This window comes from Rissa tridactyla, chromosome 8, assembly GCF_028500815.1.
Source record: "Rissa tridactyla isolate bRisTri1 chromosome 8, bRisTri1.patW.cur.20221130, whole genome shotgun sequence".
Classification (NCBI taxonomy): domain Eukaryota; kingdom Metazoa; phylum Chordata; class Aves; order Charadriiformes; family Laridae; genus Rissa; species Rissa tridactyla.
In genome coordinates, this window is record NC_071473.1 from 53,898,514 (window position 1) to 53,913,651 (window position 15,138).

Consider the following 15,138-nt stretch of genomic DNA (forward strand, 5'->3'; position numbering starts at 1 on the left):
AGACACTGCAGTTGTGCTCGGTGCCTTTGATTTTGTTTCCTGTGTATTTTCAAACCCATCTACAGAACAATTTTCTCAAATATATTTGTTGGATCTGTTAGAACAATGGCTTAATTCAAGGAAATAGCTCTCTGCTTGTGGGTAGTCATGAATACACTAACAGGATACATTAAACAAATAAATTATTTGGTGTCAGTTATTCACTCGGCATTGTCAAGGATAAATATGTAAACATGTCCGCACAATCTGTAAGCAACCACAGATACATTAGGGAAGGCAAAGGGTAAATGGCTGACAGCCTGCACAAGTCCCTATTCTATCAAGTTTTGGCATGTCATTTGTTGATAAACCTGTTTGACTGAACGTGCTCCATGCTCCCAGGTTTTAGAGTGATGCTAGACACTGGCTAGCAATTATTGCAGGGCATATAACGAATCTTGCTTTCTGAAGTTAAAATAGCCATGTTCTTTTGGAAGGGAACTACAGGGTGCACCTTTAGTGATCTGCATCTAGGTGACTTATCTAAGCCATGACCACATGAATACCTTGTTAAATCACAGGGGCCACTCTTCCTTTTTTGCCCTCCTCCTTCTCCTTCTCCTTCTCCTTCTCCTTCTCCTTCTCCTTCTCCTTCTCCTTCTCCTTCTCCTTCTCCTTCTCCTTCTCCTTCTCCGTCTCCTTCTCCGTCTCCTTCTTCTCCTTCTCCGTCTCCTCCTTCTTTCTCCTTTCTTTTTCTCTCCTCTAACCTGCATCAGGACTTAAAATGAAGCGGGTCTGAGTTCAGCTGGTGGATCAGTCTTTTGTGGGTCGGATGGAATGTGAGGATCCCACAGAGAGGGCTGCTGCCAGCTTGCTTAGATATAAGCTCTTAGTCATTAGTAGTCAAGGACTGAGAAATGAAGCCTTCAGTAAACATTAATGATATCTATACTGCTCACAAAATAATATTAATCTGTCATTCACATGATTAACTAGAGGATCTCCCTTGTTGTCTTAATCTTTTTTGTCATCTATAATAATGACAACAATTATGATAATCTATAATAAATATAGTAGGCTATATAATTAAAAATGAGTTGTCTTCAAGCCCTCTGATGAATTCTAAGCATTGAAGACTCATAATGGATATTGTTATGATTTTTAAGACATGTCCATATCTGAATGTGCTTTAATTTTTATTTTTTTTACTTTGTAAATTATTTTAAATTTCTGTAAATAAGCAAAAATATTCAAGTGTGCCTAAAACCTCTGGGACAGGGGTTGTGTCCTATGGATTCACACTGAGAATGCTGTAGATTTTAAAATTGCACCCTTAATGTTATTTTCAATTTAGGAGCCTGGGAGCGTGCTTTCAAACATTTCCTAAAGCAGAGTTTTCAGTGCCTGCAAGCGGTTTCATGCACCAGGATAAACACTTACATGTTCCCACAGAAGGACATGAGGACTCCAAAAGCCCCAGCTCACCTACGAGCCACAGTGGAGCTCAGTTCACCAAATCTGCTCATTATTGACCGTTTGTTTCCCCAGCACTAGTGGGAGTTAGGAAGCATTTTCTTCTGCAATACTTATATTTTAATCTTTTGTTTCTTATGAGTGTTTGTCTGCTTCAGGTTTCATTGAATTGTATCAGTTTGTTAAACATTCGGGGAACATTTCACTGCCTGCCTACTGCCACGTTGTACATAGTGGATTTGGGAACAGATCCAGCATTAAAGCCTTTCCAAGGCAAAAGCGAGCAACTGCTTATATTAATTTTACTTTTAAGTTAACAGATTTGATCCTGAGTCTAAATTGTTGTTGAGGTAAGGTTAAGATAGAGTGATAATATTTTTTATTAAATCAACTGGAATCACCGGAAAAGGGGCACTTTGGTGACCTCAGTGGCTGTCCCTCGAGTCTCAGATGAATTGCTGCTACAAAGGCAGGCTGGAGCTGAGAGCAGAGCGCTTGCGGGAGGGACGGCCTCAAATGTTGAAGAAGTTTATAATTATAAATAGCTGCAATTTATTGCAGCCAGGATGCAATTAAAAGTAAATAACCCAGAAGATGTCTTACTGGCACTGTAAACAAGTGGCGTTGCATGTGGAATAGGATATACTGTGTTAGAGTCGGGAAGAGTACTGTAAGCTGCGACGCCTTGCTTTTTAACCTTCATTGTAAAAGTTTCTCTTAGAATTTTTTGGCAGCCCTTTTTGATAGAGACTATTAGGGGGTTTTTTGAGTCTTAAACTCTACATGCCTAAGGTTTACGAGTGAAGTTACAATCCATTAGAAGTAACTATTTATTTTCTTCACAGAATTAGAAATTAAATCTTTTACCAGTACAGTCAGTCCATAATTTGATCTTTAAGAGTTGAGGAGAGCTGAGTTTGTAAAGGTGTCCGCAAATATTTGTATTCAGCGTTTCTCGCCTTCCAAATTGGAGAATCTGTTCACAAGATAGAAACCAGTGGGTAATATTAGCCTGCTAGATCATGGAAAACTTAGTTATTTAGCACCTGTGATATTCTACTGAGCAAAGAGGAGAACTGCAACTCCTTTTTTTAAACCGACCTGTTTGGGATCTGGTATTTTGGCCACTCTTAAAACTTCTTCGCTTTTACACTTTCTGCCAGAAGGAAGACATGCTATGTCTTAATGTACTTATTTAAGGGGGACTAGGGTGGTGAGAGAGAATCGTGAGGGAATCAGGAGAGAGAAAACCTCACTTGCAATTCTGGCATTTGGATCTAGTTTCAAAATGTTTCCTAACTTTGTTCATCTCCTGTCTCAGCCGAGGGCAAAGCTCCCATTCACTCCTGCACCATGGGGACCAGGGTCTCTGCCCCACCATTCCGCCTTGCTGCCTGCTGGGGCTCAGTGCATTCGGATAACAGGATGGGGACAGCGAGTTTGTGGGTTTTGAGAGGAACCAGACAGCGTGGCTGCAGCGGCAGATAACATTGGCCTCGTGCTCAGAGATATCCCGGCCAGCGGCGAGGGGCTGTAGCTCTGTACTGCGGGGAAGCGTGGTATAGGCAGGGTTGGTGGGGGAGCGTCGGGCAAGAGTTCATCATATTAAGCCCTCTTTTCATCTGCCACACATCATAGGCCTTCTGATGAAGTGCATATGTGCCCTTATGCTGAACCACTCCCAGAAAGGAGGATGATCTCCAAAATCCATGGACCTTTTGGAACTGGTCCAGAGGAGGCCCCGGAGATGCTGGGAGGGCTGGAGCCCCTTTGCTGTGAGGACAGGCTGAGAGAGCTGGGGGGGTTCAGCCTGGAGAAGAGAAGGCTCCGGGGAGACCTTCCAGCCCCTGCCAGGCCCTAAAGGGGCTCCGGGAAAGCTGGGGAGGGACTCTGGAGCAGGGAGGGATGAGGGGGAATGGTTTAAAACTGCAAGAGAGGAGATTTAGATTAGGTATCAGGAAGAAATTGTTGGCTGTGAGGGCGGTGAGCCCCTGGCCCAGGGTGCCCAGAGAAGCTGTGGCTGCCCCATCCCTGGAAGGGTTCAAGGCCAGGTTGGACGGGGCTTGGAGCAACTTGGGCTGGTGGGAGGTGTCCCTGCCCAGGGCAGGGGGTGGAACGGATCTTTAAGGTCCATTCCAACTCTAACCGTTCTATGGTTCTATGATCTTTCACTTTTCAAGTATTCAAGAAGAAAAAAAGCCTCAAGTCCGTATTCATTAGCAGCTCTCAGCTAATATATATGGCCCAAGTCAGTAAATGGGAAGAAGCTTCTAAAAATGGGCTGCTAAGTCACTTCTCTGGTGATAGATTCTATCATTCTATGATTCTGTGTTCCATCACCTTATAGAGATGAAAAAGAAATAGATGGCAAAAAATACCAAAAATGCAGTTGTTCCAAAATACTGGCACATTTAAATATGCTAGAGCATTCCAAGTGCCAATGGAAAAATATTAAACGGTGAGCTGCTTCTGAAGTCTCAGCCAGTCTGTTTTCTGGTGGACTGGCAGCAGATCAGGTCTTGTGACGAAACCTCACCTCCGTTCCTGCTAAATTGCCACCAGCATCAAAAGTCGTGCACAAATACTGTATAATATTTGAAAACTGAAACTTCTTTCATTAATTAGTTCTTTGTTCTGTCTCGGAAATTATTTCACGTAGGGCACTAGAAAAAATGACGGAAATGCCAGTTATAATTTTACGGGTAAGGGCTTGGTTATGCAACACCCAAATATAAACTGAAACATGATACAGTTGAGGCCGCGTCATATAGTATTCCAGGAGACCGTATCCAGAAATCGTAGGACTGCTTCCGTAAGTGACCATGTGCATCAGCTGTACCAGGAAGATTATCGAAGTCTGTGAGCTGGGAAGGTTTACGAATGTTTCTGGCAGAGGTTGTTGCAGTCCTGATGTCAGTGGGACACTCAGCGTGGCTTCAGGGAAAGAACGTGTCATGTAGCATCTAAACTTCTGTTTACTGTTTATTTGGATCCTGGTAGTGACACTGGACACCACTCAGCGAGAAAATCCCGATGCACTTCATCTTTCTCCTCAGACACTTCTTTTTCTTCTCCCCCTGCTTTTGTAGGGTTCCTCTGTTCTCACGCTTGCATTGTAACCCCGCCATCGCTTCCAGTCCCCTCCTGTGCCCCACACAGCCACCTCTGCAGAAGCAGACAGGCAGCGCTGTCTCGGAGGGTCTGTGTTGGGTTCTGCTATAAAGTATCAGTATCAAAACATACTGTTAATTTTAAAATATTCGGATGTAATTGATGTGGTATATATCCATGAATAATGACTATTAAGAAAGTTAGAAAATCTGTTATTCCCTTTTAACATCACTCCCACAGAAAGTTATTACATTCGTAGAAGAGCAACTTCTAATCAGCTTTAAATCTGCCTATTGTTTTTGGACAGCTGTGAATCTTGCAACATTTCCTTAGGGACTTGGAGTATGTATTTTAATTTTACATGCTGTTTTTCGAAAACACCTGGTGCAAATTTAGCCAGTGCTTTCACAATTTATTCGTAAATAGTCACAACAAGTTAACAAACTGGGAGTTAGCAGAGTTGCACGTACCCAAGGAGGGATGGTTTGATCTGAATTGTGGTTTCCGGGTTGATTGGTCTCAGACTGGATCACTTAGAAAGTGGCTTAGGTTACCGCGTTTCTAAGAAGGGTTGAGCTCGGGCTGTCATCTATCAAGGAGGATAGTGTCTTTTCTTCTACTTGACTGTCTAATTTCTCGAAACTCGTAGGAATGTGGTATCTCTGACGTACTTACTGTGTGAGCACATTGAGCTAAAACTGAGCAGCAGGTTCAGAAATGACTGCGGAAGGAGGGCAGGGAGGGTGGAGAAGCTGAAAGACGCGCAGACACCTGGAGGGAGGCACACCACCAGAGCCGCATTTCGCAGGAGTGAAAACAAATTTACATTAGTCAAGACCAAAAGACACGTAAGAGTTTAAGAAGAGCTGCCCAAGGATGCAGGTGGTGTATCTCTCCCTGACTCTGAAGACCCAGATAGAGCTGTGGGCAGGCCAGAGGAAATGTGCAGGCTTGGTGTCGGAAAAAGTAAGTTCTGAAAGAAACGTTAACAGTGCTTTTATGTGGAAATACACTTCTTCTAGCCTGGGCACTAAACAGCTTTTGAACAGAAGCAGAACTCACCTTTTTTGTCCTTAAAATGATATTTAGCAAGAACTGTTTACTATCACTTTATTGTATCTGTACCATTGAAATAACTAGAGATACTTTAAGTGGCAGTTTTCAAAACATCTGCATTTAGATCATTAATCTATTGTCCTCTAAATGTTTTTGTTGAAAAGGCCAAAGTAAGTGAGGATGCACATATTTTTACATGAGTAAACCAGGCTTCAGCCGGAAGGGATCCCCACTGTTCACAGCCTTCCTTCAGGTGCCCTCTCTGAAATGAAGCAGAAAGGCAGCATGGAAGAAACCAGTGGGAAGGAAGAATCATTTTGCACAACTCTCCAGATATACTCTGCTAAAAATTCTAAAAAACATTTAGAATGCATAAAATACTCATTGTATTTTTATCTCACCTTCTAAGAAATAAAAATAAAATTTTAAAGAATTTAGTGCTGTTAGTAGGCTGGTACCAAACCCCTCTTACTCTATATCTAAGCCCTGAAGTTTTCTAATTTGCATTGTTCTCCTTAATATGTAGTATTTTTCTTTCGGTTTTGTTTTTTTTTTTTCTTTTATTACGTAAAACTCAGACGACAAAGTAAGGGAATAGCCTGGACCTTTTCTCATCTCTGGGGAAAATACATCATTCAATATCAAGTGCAGATCATAGAATCACAGGGTTGGAAGGGACCTCTGGAGATCGTCTAGTCCAGCCCCCTGCCAGAGCAGGGTCACCTAGAGAAAGATTTCCGCTCTCGATCTTGCATTGCCCTGATGGGGAGGTGAAGACTTGACGTGTAGCGAGGGGAGCAGCAGGTCCTGCAGCCCCGGCCCTGGGCAAGGCTGGGAATCCCCAAATGACTTATATTAGGGTCCAGTGCCACAGTGAGCCGATTCCTTCTCTTGCTACAGGAATGCACTCGCAGCTGGCGCCGTGGCTGTGGGCCGTGGTCCTGCTCACCGAGGAGTCTGAGAGCACGGTAACGGGTTACAATAACAGTGCAGTTCGTTATTTAAACATTTGGTCAGCTCTGCTTTAGTTTGTCTGAGGAGATGATTTTTTTCCTATTCCTAAAATCATGATTTAGCTTGTGTGAGTTTTATCAATGCAAACATTTTCTATTACAAGGAATTTGAGCCCTTCCAGGTCAACTAATTTACATGATAAAGTAGTTGATAGAGAATATGCATGTTAGAAAGGAAAATACGCCCAAGTTCTGTGTGTTTTGGCTATTTCCACCTGCTTTTTGATATATGTATCACAGAAGTATGCAAGAATGAGATTACTTGCCATGTTTGGAGCTCTGTGAACACAGAAAAAACATGAACTTTCAATGCCACGAAGACTCAAATTTACTGAATCTTTAAAATGTGCCTGTGCCAGGCGCACCCTGCAAGTTCATTGCTGAATTACTCTTTGGCATCATTTATTTTCTGCCATGTAACTTCAAACGTTGAACATACGGTCTCTATACAATAATTATTAATGAAGTTCACTGCATTATGGGTATGGTGAATTAAGAGGACCTATCCTTACGAAGGCAGACACCGTCCCGAGGTGCAGTCCCTTCCCTGGGGACATGGGGGGCGCAGAGGGTGGCAGCCCTGCGGGGAGCGCACCCTGTGCAGTCCCAGCCAGCCTTCGATGGGGAGGGCAGTGGCACACACATGTATGGGGCATATGTGCATACAGCATATGCTCTGAATGGCAGATACTTTGCTGAGTGTATCTCATAGCAATCCTGACCTCTGATGTCACTCTTACCTGCTCAGCCAGTGCCATTAGAAATGCTGAATCCATTAACTTTGACAGATTTATGGGGTAAGCAGATGTCACTGGTATTATGTGAAGCAGTTACATTCATGGGGAGATTTTATGATTCACTGTATCCGCTTATGTAAACCTCAACTTTTGCGCTGAGAGCCGCTCGGGAGCACATTGTCCTTCTGGCAGGGTCAAGGAGCAGAGCTCGGTGGGAGCAGGGGGCGACGGGGTTGGGGAGTAGGGCTGGCAAGGCTTGGGGTGCAGGGCCTGCTGGGGAGCACAGGATGGCACTGGGGAGTGGGACCAGCAGGGTGTGGGGCTGGTGGAGTTGATGGACAAGGCTGGTAGGGAACAAGGCCAGCAGAGTTGGGGAGCCAGAACCAACAGGGAGCAGGGACGGCTGGGTTGGGGAGCAGGGCTGGGGGGGTTGGGGGGCAGGGTCTGGCAAGGAGCAGGGGCTGGCTGGGTTAGGAAGCAGGACCAGGTGGGATGGGGGAGCAGGGATGGTGGGGCTGGAGAGCAGGGCTGGTGGGGAGCAGGACCAGGCAGGGTTGGGGCGCGGGGCTGTGGGGGCTGGTGGGAGCAGGGCTGGTGGGACTGGAGAGCAGCGCAGGTGGGACTGGGGAGTGGGACCGGGTGGGGCTGGGAGACAGGGGTTGGCAGGGAGCAGGGCCGGCGGGGTTGGGGAGCAAGGCTGGTAGGATTGAAGAGCAGCGTGGGTGGGATTGGGGAGCAGGGCCAGGCAGGGTTGGGGAGCAGGGCTGGTGGGCTTGGGGAACAAGACCAGGTGGGGTTGGAGAGTAGAGCTGGTGAGGTTGGGGAGCAGGGCTGTTGGGTTTGGGGAACAGGACCAGGTGGGGTCGGAGAGCTAAGGCTGTTGGGGCTGGGGCGCAGGGCTGTTGGGGAGCAGGGCTGGTGGATTTGGGGGGCAGGACCAGGCAGGGCTGGGGCACAGGGCTGTTGGGGAGCAGAACCAGGCAGGGTTGGGGAGCAGGACCAGGCAGGTTGGGGTGTAGGGCTTTTGGGGCGCAGGGCTCTTGGGGCTCGGGGCTTTTGGGGAGCCGGCTCTGTCAGGGCGCAGGGGCCCGGCCGGCCGGGGAGCGGAGCTGGCGCAGGACCAGCATCCCGGGCGCGGGCAGCACCGAGCGGGAGGGGCGGCCCGGGCCCCCGCAGCAGCTCTGGGGGGACGACATCGGGCAGTGCCGGCTCCCTCGGAGCCGCAGCCCAGCCCGGCCCGGCCCTGCCCTGCCCTGCCCTGCCCTGCCCGGGGGGCGCCCGGTTCCCCGTCCCGCGGGGGCAGGGCGGGCTGCGGGGCCGGGGCGGGCCGGGGCGGGCCGGGGCGGGCGGCCGGGGCCGGGGCCGTGCCGGGTGCCAGCGGCGGGCGGGGATTTGCTCGCCGGCGGCGAGGGGAGCGCAGCGGCGGCCGCATGATGAGGGAGCGGTGCGGCACCTCCGGCGGCGCTGGCGGCGGGTCGGGCGGCCCCGCCATGGAGAGGCTGCCGCCGCGCCAGCCCGACTACATGTCCGTCTGCCTCTTCGCAGACGAACCCTACCAGAAGTTGGCCATGGAGACGCTGGAGGAGCTCGACTGGTGCCTGGATCAGCTGGAGACCATTCAGACCTACCGCTCCGTCAGCGAGATGGCATCTAACAAGGTGAGCCGAGCGGCGGCGGGATGCGGAGCGGGGCGATGCGGAGGGGCGATGCGGAGGGGCGATGCGGAGGGGCGATGCCGAGCGGGGGATGCGGAGGGGGGATGCGGAGCGGCGCGGGGCACGGCAGCCTGATGCCCGGTCGGTCTGCAGCTCTGTAAAGAAGAACAACTCCAAGTTCCTCCCGGGGAAGGAGGTGCGGGTTTCCCCCGCAGAGGCACGGCCAGGAAAAACTGGCGATGCCGCGGCGGGCCGGCGTGGGGAGCGCGGTCCTGACCGCCGGGCTCACTTACGAGAAGTAAAAGAGGTTTCAATTAGCGCCGGTCCCTTCGGAACCGATATTACCAGAAACACTGTGAAAACGCCCGCGTTTAACAAATTATCACTTCAAAAGTCAATTATCTTCATTGTTGTCTGTCCGTAATAATGGCAAACTCTAAACATTGTGGTACGTTATTTTATTGCTGTTTTGTCTTTCGGTAAGCGTTTAATTTTGTTTTTAATGTGGTGGGCTGGCTCGGCACCGCTTGCCAGCACATGATGAGGGTGCGAAGTCAAAAAGATTGTGCACAGGGAATGAGCTGGGAGAGGAGCCGCTCTCCGCCGCCCGGCACCTTTTTTATTATTTTTTTTTAAGCTTTTAACGCGCAAAAGGGGAGTTTTGACTTTTTCTGCGAGGAGTAAGGTGCTAAAATAAAGCAAGAAAAGTAAGCTGTGCTAAAAGCCAGAGAAGCAGCAGGGCGAGCAGAGCCCCAGGAGTACCCTGAGAAGCAGCAGAGAGGAAAGCCAGCGAAATGCGAGGTCTGAACGCCTTTGTGCAACTTTTGGCTGTTGATGTTCTTCATCCGCCCCCGCCCCGTGCTGGGGCCGGGCTCCCCAGCTCTGTCCTGCCGAGCCACAGCATCGCAGGACGAATTTCGCTTCAGCATCTCCCCAAGTCAGACCTGAGTTTGCCGGGGTGGCAGGCGGAGGATGGGAGGCGCTCCCTCCCCCGGGGCCGGGGCCGCCTCCCGGCTCTGATCCCAGCCGCTGCCCGGGGCAGCGCTCGGCTGCCAGCGGAGCCTTCGCACCCCCGGGACAGGCTGGCTGCTCCCCATCTCCCCTCCCTGGCGTTTGCCAAGCGCAGTTTCCGCACCCAGGCTTTTATGCAGTGTTTTTGTCCCTGCGTTGTCCGATGGAGCAGGTCATACAGTCCCACAGACCGGCTCGCTCCGTCCGCTGCATCCGTGCTTTTGAACAGTTGCCATGGTTAAACACAGTTCTGAGTTGCACTGCACGAACCCGATGTTATTATTTTTTGTTCCTAATTGAAAATAAATGAAATCAGAAATGCTGAATCATAAACTGATTTTATGGAAAAAGTTGAGCAAAGAAATCCCATGTTATTTCAGCTTCCTCCTCTGTTAGTGATTACCACGACGTGCAGGGGCAAAGGAAGCAATAAAAGTTTTATAGACCAAGCTTTCAAGAAAGGAATATTATTTTTTTTTTGAGTTTGTGTTGAGGCAAGCCAGGGTGAAAGTTGAGAAGGGTTTAGGCTGCAAAGAAAGCTGCACCTCCAGTGTGGACGTTGATGCCCTTCATTTTGAGATTATTTTCACTGGGTGCCAAATCTGGACTCGTAAAGGTGAAAGACTAACTAAATTGCCTATTATAGTAATTTAAAGTTATGATCCCTCTGTATGCAAATGGCTTACAGCTGGGTCGAGCAAAAAGTTCGCGAAACTTTGTTCTTTCATAAGCAGTTTCTGAAACGTCTGCACTTTTTGGTGAACTTCCAGTATCGTTTGCATCTGTGAAAGAAAAGCATAAAATGGCCTCACACCTCAGTTTCCTTTCCTCATCAGTGGTAAATATCGACACATGTCAGTTTGGGGGATTGTGGCTTTTGGGTTTTGGTAGCAGACATACAATCTGCAGAGCAATCTTACAGTTAGAGAAGCCGTTGGGTCGAAAACGTGCATCTTCAGGAGGAGGCTGCAACGGTCCTTAATTGGGCAGCTTTTTCCCTTTACCAAGGATCCCACTCAACAGCCTGCTTCAGTCAAAGGCATTTAAATTTGTCACCGGTAAATAGCAAAACAGTCAGATGTTTTGAAAACAGGATGCTTGGGCTCCACATTATTAAAGAAAAACGGAAAGAGAAACAGTATAGATAGGAAGAAAGCAAATAGACTCAGCATGCTCCCAAGTGCAAGAGCAGTATAAACAGTGACCTATCTTCCTGACCTCCGCTCTCGCCGAGTTCCTGGCCCCGCGCCACCCAAGCCAAACTACGTCATTTGAGACTGATAGTAGGCATGGCACAGCTGTTGCAAGTGTGACTCGAATTTCCTGTCTCCTTCCTGACAGACGTAGTTTAGAAAACCCAGAGTTGCAACAACAGCAGGCAGAGAGGGAGGATCTCGGCATACGTGTTCGCAGGGCGATTCTCAGAAGTCCTGCACCAAAAAGGGATCGCTGGGGGGAAACGCCATGCAGGACGGCATCCTGGCTATAAGCTGATGGTTTTCGGAAAACGTCAGTTAAAACATGTGCGTATACTTTTTAAAGATGTGAGTTAATTACAGGAGAAGTGAGGAAATGAGTAGCTAATCTTACTGTGAGCTAACGAGCCTGATTGCACCGACATCAATGCGAGCCAAGAGAGCAGTGCTGCTCGCACAGTGGGACCCTGCAGTCCTGTGAGCGGGGGTTCGACATAAAACTGGCAAAGAGGGGAATTCTGTTCCCCGGGTGTGCTGTCGTTGGTGTCCGTGGGTCCTGATGCATTTCCAGAGCCGTGCCTGATCCACAAACCGGCCTGAGCCCCTTATATTGCTCCAGCTGCAAGCTTCTGCTAAAGAACAACTTACTATGCACAGTGCCCGTAACTTTCTAAATTAGTGAAAGAAACTACCTGGAAAACTACCTGTTTGCAGAGAATGCACCAACATGAAAGGAATTTATTTTCCTAACAATAGACTAATCTTTTGCTGTGAGCAGAGTATGGCACTGCAGCTTTGCAATGAAAAAAAATTGCCTGTGAAGTTCTGTAGGCACTTTGTGCTGCCTGTAGAAGCAGACCACACATATTTACATTATTGTAACGTATATATATATTTTTTTTCTGCATTTATCACCCTGTTCAGCTTCCAGTTAAGGCTACTGCTGTGTCTCAGAAGGATTTGTGAGTCATGGGCCTGCTGATAAAGAAGGGGTATTTTCTCTCTTGGTGGCCACCCTGTAATGTTGCGTTTGGCATTAGGCAGTTGTCCGCAGCCTTGCTTCTCCTGCAGACGGAAGCGCAGGACCCCCTCAGCTCTATTACCTAATATAGCATTTGGGATTTGGGGGAGGATGTGCTCAGTGCATCCTCCCAATCATAAAAAGGGGCACATATTTTTTTCCAGCTGCAATGCTGATCTTGCCAGCTCCAAGTTTTCATGGGGCCATAATACAGAAATGAGGGATGGAGAAAATGTATTATTTCTCAAGAGCTACCTGCCTGTCCGTGCAGGATACAGCCCGGATCAAATGTAAAATGGCAATATCTGAATGGACCTAAGCACTAAGCGGCACCTTGCTGTCTCCTTAAATAGGACCAGTCTTATTTAGAGCTTTTTGCAGTCGCTTGAGTGAATGGACAGATAACATAATTTGCAGTCTGTGGAGATATTTTAATTTTGAGTAGACAGAGCAGTTGTCGTCAGGGTGCCTGCCTTGTGCTCTTGCAGCTTTCCGTACCCACTTCTCTCCACAGACCGTTGCTCTCCAGTGCTACCCGTGCAGCTACAAACACTGCAGAGTAAATCCTTAAACTGTCTTATTTCAACTCTTAAAGACATCTCCGTTACTCCCAAGTACTGAATAACGCAACTCCAGCCTTGCCACCCAAGGCCATTTTCAGCCAGCGGCTCAGGGCAGCAGCGCGGCGGGGCTCCACACTCCTATCTCGGTTGCACGTGAGCCAGAAGCCACTAAGATAAACATGACTGATTTCATTTTGTGTGTATTTCAAAGGGCATTTCGGTCAGAAAAGAGGAGCAAGGCCGCACCTAGCTTTCAGGAGACAGTGGCTTAAATAAACATCTGGACACTAATGTAAACTCCTGAGGTCCGCGGTGGAGGTCGAGCGCGGCGCGGGGCCAGGTGCCAGCAGCGTATGTGCCGGGCTGCACAGCCTCCGCGCTCGCTCGCCTCTCTTCTGCCAGGCCGTCAGCCCCAAGTCTTCTCCTCTTTGTACGTGATGTTTCCCTTAAGTGGTGCCGAGCTGTTTAGTCTTTCACTTGCTTTTGCTGTAACTTCCTTTGTTTAATATGCTTTAAAATAGCCGAGCGCTGCACAAAGAGAGGCTTGTTCGCTTATGCAGCAGCCAGCGAAACAAAGAGACTTCCACGTCTCCTGTTTTTACAAGCCGGGATGAATCACTGAGCTCCGCACGCGGATCCCCAGCCGCACACCGGTATTCCCCTCGCCCGGGGAATTGCATTACGGAAACAGGGATCCACGACCGAGCGCCTGGGAGAGCTCTCCTGAGCACAGCGGGCCACTTCTCCACAGCAGTCCCTGCAGAGCCCTAACGCGCTCGTTGCCGTGTCAGGTTTGACGTCGGTGTGCTCCACGCCGGTTAACTGTTTCCTAGATGTACAGCTGCAGTCTGCAGAGCAGGACAGTAGACGACCATTATGCTCGATGAGAACTGCGGTAGGAGCTGCTTATACCTGAGGTTGGGAATATTCACTCGATCTTTCTTTTATCTGATGGCATGTTATTTGTGTTGAGGACGTCCTTGTTCTAGAGGACAGGGCACTGTATTTCTTAAGGCAAAGCTACGCGTGATGCGGGAGCCAGGTTTTTTAACAGAGACCCTTGATAGTGGGACGGTGGCTCTGCCCCAGACTCTGAAACCCCTCAAAGCTCCTCATGGTTGTTTAAGACTTGGGGAGCTGGGGCCGAGTCATCTCCTGTGTGTTAGTTCTCATTGCTGTCATAGACGGAATTTTAGGGTAGCTGGCTCTGTATCCATCCTATTCCTCCTCCCTTGCTCTTTGGCCTCTAAAATAAATCATTCTGATTATATCAAATATGTCATAAGAGTGGGGTGGAACAGTGGGGCCGTATGTGGGCTGGCTTATTTAACAATCTAATATTTGTGTCTTGCAAGCCCTCTGGGCTGTCAGTTCCAGATATCTTTGTTGAACTGATTCAAATATTTAAAAGAAGAAATATTGGAGAGTGAAATACTGTCTGTGAAAAATGCCGGCTGGTACAGAATGAGGAGCCAGTGCCACTGTTGTTGATGCCCTCCTAGGGCAAAGTGACATTGAGTGGCAGATGCTTTCTCATCCTCTTGGACTGTAGTGGTAAATGAGTGGGAAAAGCCCACAATCCCACGGCCACACACTATCCGTGCTGCTGGCTCACATGCAGATAGCCACAGCAGAGATGGAGGCTTTGGGGTTGGAATTTTTGTTCGAATCCATCTTCCCAGGAGCCTTTCTGGGGAGCTGCCATCCTCCGGGACAAAACGGTACCCAGAACCTTCAGGCCTGTCCTTTAAACATTTCTGCTTGTACTTGGATGTGATGGGTTTTAAAGTTCTGCATTCTCAGACTTTTACGTTATAACACATTAGGGTGGGGCCTAAATAAATACTAGCTCAAAGGCAGGTTCAAAATGAATCATGATTTGAGGGCAGGACTAGAGAGTGACTAACTGTTCGGAGCAGTGACCTCTCTGGAAGTGAAGTGAGGATACTGGAGACGCGTGAAACCTCAGAGGAGAAGCATCACTTAGGATGGGAACGGGCTCTGAAGGATTTCAAAGTAGGATTTAATTCTCGGAGCAGTCCTAATCCCGACCCCCATTTTGCGGACCAGGCCAATTTCCACAGCCTGACTCCAGAAACTCCTTGTTTTTTACCCAGGTGCAGAGCAACTGCTTTCGGTGGGGCAGCTGGTGATCAAAATATTTGCACTAAGTGAAACTTAATTGAAAGATGTTGTGTTATCAAAGCCAAAACATGTTGTGGAGATGTATTGGTTTGAAGGCTCATCCGTCAGAGCTCTTAGAGGGAGAGATTCCTCTGATTAAAGCCTTTGCTCTGTGTTTAAAGCAAACAAACGAGAAGTG

At 48.4% G+C, this 15,138-nt stretch overlaps 1 protein-coding gene across 11 annotated transcripts in view; it reads left to right on the top strand.

Annotated features, from left to right (window-relative positions):
- Nucleotides 1–15,138, top strand: part of PDE4B (phosphodiesterase 4B) — a 219,451-nt gene that overhangs the window by 183,038 nt on the left and 21,275 nt on the right. For 10 of the 11 annotated variants that reach the window (XM_054211349.1, XM_054211351.1, XM_054211350.1 and 7 more), the window contains one exon: nt 8,915–9,027. In XM_054211349.1, coding sequence (XP_054067324.1) covers nt 8,915–9,027 — 113 coding nt within the window. Of the gene's footprint in view, nt 1–8,914; nt 9,028–9,128; nt 11,559–15,138 lie in introns of those variants that run through there. The other variant, XM_054211360.1, reaches the window with a different exon arrangement.